Raw genomic sequence first — 6,477 nt, 5'->3', positions numbered from 1 at the left:
TTGGGGCGCTCCCTCCCCATTTGTGAGCTCCGCCCCCTCGGGAGGGCGCACCTCAAACTCTTCCGCTCAACCCCCCCCCTTCCCCCAGCCACTGCCAGCAGTGGCGCCCTCCTCTAGGCTCCTGTATTCCCCAACTCACGTGTCCAACTCCGGTAGGTAGCCCCAAGGGCAGGGTCCCAGCGGAATTTCCGCCCCCCTCTTTCGTAGGCTCCTCCCCCTACTCCTTCCTCGACGGACTTTCCTCAGGTGCCCTCTGTCTCTCCCCAGAGATCTCCTTATTCTTATCCCTCCCTGGGTCCAATTAGAAAACCGGCCCCAACGAAGTCTTAGTAGAAAGACTTTTTTAGTCTTTTGACATAACTTCCCATCCAGTCCTTTCCATCCACCGTTGTTATTGCCTTACCACCTTCTTCCAGCAGAGTTGTGCTGCTTGATTTGAGTCCCAAACTAGCTCCATATCTCTCCCCCCGCCTCTCCCCAAGCCTCTCGCACCCATTTCCTCTCATCCCGCGCCTCCTGGTGCCTAAGAATCTTCATTTCCATCCCAGAGTTGGGCAGCATTTAACACTGAGCACAGATTTTTCGTCTTCCTCCAAGTGGGCGGGGTTTACAAAAGGCCCAAACCAGAGAGAGCCTCCGGACAGAGCAGGCAGAAGCAGTTGGGCCTAGACGGGTCCTCCTGGGATGACCTCCTTTTCCAAACACAGATGTGTACATAAGGACTTTCTATAAACCGGACTGTCTCAGTTCCAGCTGGTTTCCCGTTAAAGGCTCTGAATGGGTGACGAAAATTAAAGCCACTAAGTGGTTCTCCCTTGCTCCCTTTGCCGGAACAGGTTAGTTATTGTGAGTAATACAAGAGACACGGCCCCCTGCTTGTACACTTGTCATTTCATCAAAGGGAAAAAAATTAACACACGTGCAACAACCAGAGAACTACCTAAGACTGGTGCAAGCTTTTCTGGTGTTGACTTGTATTTTCTAGAATTATATTTGAACAAAAGATCTGAGGGGAGAAACTGTCCCAGCCTTAGACAGTGGAAGGAGGACTGAAGTGCATGTAAGTAGTCTCAACTCTACCATTGACTTTCTGAGTGACCTTGTGAAAGGCTCCTGAGTTTTTTTGTCTCAGTCTCCTCATTTGTGGAATAGGGGAGGTTGGTGAGCCTAGATGGGCCTTTCCTTTCCCGAAACCTTCGATTATGATCTTTAAGCTTCCTGCCATCTCGGATAATTTGCAATTCTATAAAGCAGGTTAAGACTTCAGAGGAGAGACAGAATTTAAATACCTAGAAACTAAATTTCTTTCATCCATGGTCTGTAGAGTCAATTCAATGCAACAAGCACTTATTCAGTACCTAATATGTTTTAACTATCGGATTATAAAGTCATCTAAGAAACAGCCTTTGCCTCCAAGAAGCTTCCATTTTTATTGATGTTTTATTTTTACATTGTGACACCACACACTCTTATTACCACCACCATCATCATTATTATTTATATAATATTCATCAACAATAGTCATTCCTTTGTCTACTCCAACCTATCAGATTCTCAGCCTAGGAATTCCAAGGGACCTGAGTCTTTACTTTGCTAGAATGTGTGTGTGGATCATAACACAACTTAGGCCTGGAAGTCTCAAAGTCCTCTGAGAGTGAATATTAGACTGAGGCAAGGGTTTTTATAACCGATCTAGGGTTCGTGAACTTGAAAAATACACATATTTTAATTACTGTGCTTCTGTATAATTAGTTTCTTTTGTAATCCCATGTATTTTAGTTCATGCAATTACAACTATCACTCTGAAGTTTCACCAGACTGACTGCCAAAGAAGTCCATAAGGGGGAAAAAAAGTCAAGGACTTTTAGACTAGGGAAAACCGGGAGCCACAGCTTTCCCTTGGGGGAAGCATGAGCAGTCGGTGCCTGCTCGGGCCAGTCTTGGATCCGCTGACCTCTCAGCCTTGCACCTAGCGGCTTGGCCCAGGCCCCGCTCTAGGAAGCCATGGATTTTCCCGATTCTCTCCTCAGTCAATTTCTATTTCTGGTAGGACTGCGGGTTCTCTGGAAGGGGCACCGGAGGCGTGGCTAGCCTCCAGCTAAGCCAATGGAGAAGAGCCCCGGGGAACAGGTCCGGCCCCCGCCGTGACGTCTTGACCAGGGACGGAGGCGGCTTCTCAGCCCTACTCCTAGTCCCTGCAGTGGCTGTAACAAAACCCAGACCCCCGGTTCCAGGCTAATGGAGGCAATTTAGACTGCAGCAGGACCTCGTCCATCGTTTGTCAAAAGTCCTATTCAGCAGCAGAGGTAGAAGCGGGAGGACGGCAGGAGCCACTTCCCCGCCCCTCCGTCGAGGATTTATTGAGTATTTGCTTGGAGCAATTAAGTTGCTCTGATGATGTTACCAAGCCCGGTCACTTCCACACCTTTCTCTGTCAAAGACATTTTGAACCTGGAGCAGCAGCAGCAACAGTTCCACGGCGGGCACTTGCAGTCGGACTTGGAGCAGCATTTCCATCCGGCCTCCTCCTGCATGCTGGCTGTGGGGGAGGCGGCCCAATTTTCCGATGGGGGGGAGGAGGAGGAGGGAGAGAAACTGCCCTATTTAAACTCAATAGACGCAGCCGAGAGCCACAGGGAGACGGGGATCTGTCCCGAGAGCTATGTCCACACGGTCCTCCGCGGCTCCTGCGGGCCCAAGGACCAAGAAGAGGAGGCCGACGGGGTCGTGAGGGACAGAAGCCAGAGTGAGTAGAGGGGGCAGGAAAAGCGCCCGCACACCTGGAACAAAGGCGGAGGCCCGCACACCTCCCATAAACTGCCAGCAGGGCCTCCCGCTCCTTTAGCCTTTGGTGGGGGTCAGGCCCCGGTCCAGTGCAGCGACAGCTCCGACACAACGCAGGTACCTGCGAGGGAGCAAGGGGCGGGGGTTGGGGGAAGAGGTGACCCCTAAAGCCTCAGCCGCAGATGGCAGAGCCAGGCTGTCACCCTGCAAACCTCTCGGGTGGGCCAGGGCGCCTTCCCGAGAGCCTGGGGGCTCCGCTAGAGATGCAGGCCACGGTCGCCGGGCTGCCCCTGGTCTGAGAACTTGGCCCGCCATGCTGAATTGGACTTCCCCCCCCCCCTTTCCCCAAACCGATCCTGTAGTGCAATAGCAAAAGGACTCTGCCTCGCCTTCCCGCTATCCCTCCGAGTCGGAGAGGTGTTCTCACGCCCACAGACTGTCTGTCGGCCTCCCGCCCCGAGGGCGCTCCCACTCAGGAACCACAATGCAGGCAGGGAGGCCCGAGCTCCTCGATTTGGGGAGCTCCGCTACGGAAGCCCCTGGCCCGCTGGGTGGTGGGAACAGACCCCTCCAAGGCCTGGGCCTTCTGAGCGCCCGGCCGGCTTTGGCTTCAGCTGAAACCTCTCAGAGCTTTGCTTTGTGTCACTGGTAAAAGGCACCTCCTGCTTCTCCTCCAGGGAACCCTCCACTCGGGCTCAGGGGAAAGAGCTGGAGCAAGATCCCTCCTAGGATTTGCGGGGGCCTTGGTCAAAGAGGCAGAGAGTCATAGAACCGCAATGGAAGGGGGGTCCGGGCCAGCCCCCCCTTTACGGAAGGACCTTGGGGCCTGGTCTGGAGCTGGCAGGCCACCTGGGCCTGAAACCTACCTGCAGCTGGCATCACCCTCACCCACACACACACCCACACGCACACACACACACACGCACACGCACACACACAGCTGCCTCTGTGGGTTTGTCTCCTTGTGAGGATGGCCACTGGAAAATCAGACAGAAATGTCTAACCACTGAGTCCACCTTGCAGGGGGACAAATCCAGACCCCTCTGGCTACCCGCTCGCACACCGTCTGGGCACCCACTTAACTGGTAAAGGCCCAGCACCCTACAGGCAAGTTTAGGGCTATCGGACGCGTGTATTGGCAAGTGGCCTCTCTTCCTAGGAGGGGAACAGAAAGCTCCGTATTGTCCCCAGAGCCGCCAACGGTGCCGGCTCACAGGCACACACGGAGCCCCTGACAATCAGTCCCCCGTGGCGCAGATGGGGGCTCCAAGGCTGATGGAGGGGGACGCTAAGGACCGCTGTTGTTTTTGCTCCTTCCTCAGAGAGCTGCCCGCTGAAGAAGCCGCTGGAGGCAGGAGAGTGTAAGGCGGAGGAGGGCGAGAGGCCGAAGCAGCGCAGCCGGAGGAAGCCCCGGGTCCTCTTCTCTCAGGCTCAGGTTTTCGAGCTGGAAAGGAGGTTTAAGCAACAGAGGTATTTGTCGGCGCCGGAGCGCGAGCATCTCGCCAGTAGCCTGAAGCTCACGTCCACGCAGGTGAAGATCTGGTTTCAGAACCGGAGGTACAAGTGTAAGAGGCAGCGTCAGGACAAGTCCTTGGAGATGGGGACGCACCCCCACCCGCCGCCTCCCAGGAGGGTGGCGGTGCCCGTGCTGGTGCGGGACGGGAAGCCGTGCCTCAGCGGGGCGCAGAGCTACAACGCTCCCTACAGCGTGGGCGCCAACCCTTACTCCTATAACGGCTTCCCCAGCTACGGCTACGGGAACTCGGCCGCCGCGGCCGCCGCGGCCGCCGCCTACAGCGGCAACTACGGCTGCGCCTACCCCGGGGGCAGCGGCGCGGCCGCGGCCGCCGCCGCCGCCGCCATCCCTCCGGCCTGCAACGCCGCAGGAGGCGGCCCCTTTGTGAACGTGAGCAACCTGGGAGGCTTCGGGGGCGCCGCGCAGCCCCTCCAGAGCCTCCACCAGGGGAGCGCGGTGCCCACCTGCGCCCAGGGCACCTTGCAGGGCATCCGAGCCTGGTAGGGGCGGCCGAGGAGGCTCCGGAGCAGCCTGCAGGGTGTTCTTCAGACTGGAGGGCGGGAAAGACCTGGCCGGGGAAGATGGACTCGGCAGCGTCCCCTCCCTAAAGCATCTCCCCGCCCCAGGGCTCAGAGTGCAGCTGACTCGGGACCGGAAATGGTGGGGACGGAGAGGACCAGCAGGGCTCCCCGTTTCTACCCCATCAGACTGTATTGGCATGGAGGAGAAAGGATGGTCCAGACATATATATACTTCAAGCTAGATACTATGTATGCAGCAGCGACTTGTGGGAGGCCAACCGCGGCTGAGCTCCGAGAACAGGCCGGAGCTGGGCTGCCCTCCCTAGCCTGCATCCCGGGCCCGACAGGGACGGCTGGGATGCACTCCTCGCGAAGCCAGCCCCGAGGGACTTCTCCGTCCCCTCCTTTCTTTCCCTCTGCTTGCACGAAGAATTAGCATTAGCGAGGAAAGAAAAAGAATGAAGGGGAGAAACGGGCCAAGCTCGAGCCAACACCCCGCCCCCCTTACCTTTCGGAGCTCTCAGCCTAACCCGGCTTCAGAAAAGGGCTTCTCTCCACACCCCCGCAAACACAGCCGTCCTTGAACCAGCCTTTTGACCGACCATTCCAGGCCAACCCTCTCCATTCCGTGCCCCCGTCCCCCGGGGGAACTCTGTAGGCTGGGGGCCGGTGGCTGGGGTGGTGAGGTGCTGGAAAGAAACAGATCCTAGGAGCATCCTCGCCCACCTCTGGGAAGCCTGAGAGAGAGAGACAGACAGACAGACAGAGAGACAGAGACAGAGAGAGACAGAGAGAGAGAGAGAGACAGAGAGACAGAGACAGAGAGACAGAGAGACAGAGAGAGAGACAGAGAGAGACAGAGAGAGACAGAGGAGAGAGAGACCTGGATCTCTTCCCCAGAGCCGTTCCGGGGCAGGCGCCAGGCAGGATCCTCAAGTTTTCCAGTCCAGCTTGCAGATTAGCAGAGCAGAGCACCAGATCAAAGGGGATCGTGGGTTACCCCAAGTGTGCGGCCCGTGGCGCCCTGGAAGGGGTTACTTTGTTTCTTTTCTGTTCCGTATTCTGTATCCAGCACATATTATAAATATATATACCTATATACACACCGTATACACACCAGCTGCCATAAACTACAGGAATTAAATAAAGAAGGTGCAATATTTCCAAATCCATATTCGGCTACAGAAACTTTATTGAGTCAAAGAGGAAATTCAATCTATCGTGAACAGGGATCGGAGAAATGGGGCCATCCCCTCCACGTCCTTTCCAAAGCCCTGCCCTGCAGGATGCTCAAGGGTAAAATGGGGCCCCCTGGCATGGTGACTTTTTCATCCTCTTTCCGAAGCATATTTCATTTTAGGTATGCTGGGCAGCCAAAGACTCCCTCGATTCTCTTGTCTCTCTGCCCTCCCCAGTCTGAGGGAGGATCCCCCTCTGATTTCAGTCGGAGAGAGGATGTCGCTCTGATTTCAGTCTGATCCCCCTCTGATTTCAGTCTGAGAGAGGATCCCCCTCTGATTTCAGTCTGGGAGAGGATCCCACTCTGATTTCGGTCGGAGAGAGGATGTCGCTCTGATTTCAGTCTGATCCCCCTCTGATTTCAGTCTGGGAGAGGATCCCACTCTGAGTTGGATTCGGGGATCAGACCCTCGGCCT

The 6,477-nt window shown here is 56.0% G+C and overlaps 1 protein-coding gene across 1 annotated transcript; it reads left to right on the top strand.

Moving 5' to 3' along the window:
* The first annotated feature begins 2,150 nt into the window (after positions 1-2,150).
* On the top strand, positions 2,151-5,986 carry NKX2-3 (NK2 homeobox 3). Its single transcript, XM_074231874.1, has 2 exons — positions 2,151-2,746; positions 4,107-5,986. Exons 1-2 carry the CDS (start codon positions 2,395-2,397, stop codon positions 4,802-4,804), a joined length of 1,050 nt encoding a protein of 349 aa, XP_074087975.1. The 5' UTR covers positions 2,151-2,394; the 3' UTR covers positions 4,805-5,986.
* Positions 5,987-6,477: the final 491 nt, after the last annotated feature.

Source organism: Macrotis lagotis, chromosome 4, assembly GCF_037893015.1.
Source record: "Macrotis lagotis isolate mMagLag1 chromosome 4, bilby.v1.9.chrom.fasta, whole genome shotgun sequence".
NCBI lineage: Eukaryota > Metazoa > Chordata > Mammalia > Peramelemorphia > Peramelidae > Macrotis > Macrotis lagotis.
This window is presented reverse-complemented; position numbering and strand designations above follow the sequence as displayed.

Bases quoted from the DNA above. Each gene is read 5' to 3' on its own strand.
- NKX2-3 (XM_074231874.1), top strand. From the start codon at position 2,395: ATGATGTTACCAAGCCCGGTCACTTCCACACCTTTCTCTGTCAAAGAC. The intron at 2,747-4,106 runs GTGAGTAGAGGG...CTCCTTCCTCAG, and splicing joins CGTGAGGGACAGAAGCCAGA to AGAGCTGCCCGCTGAAGAAG.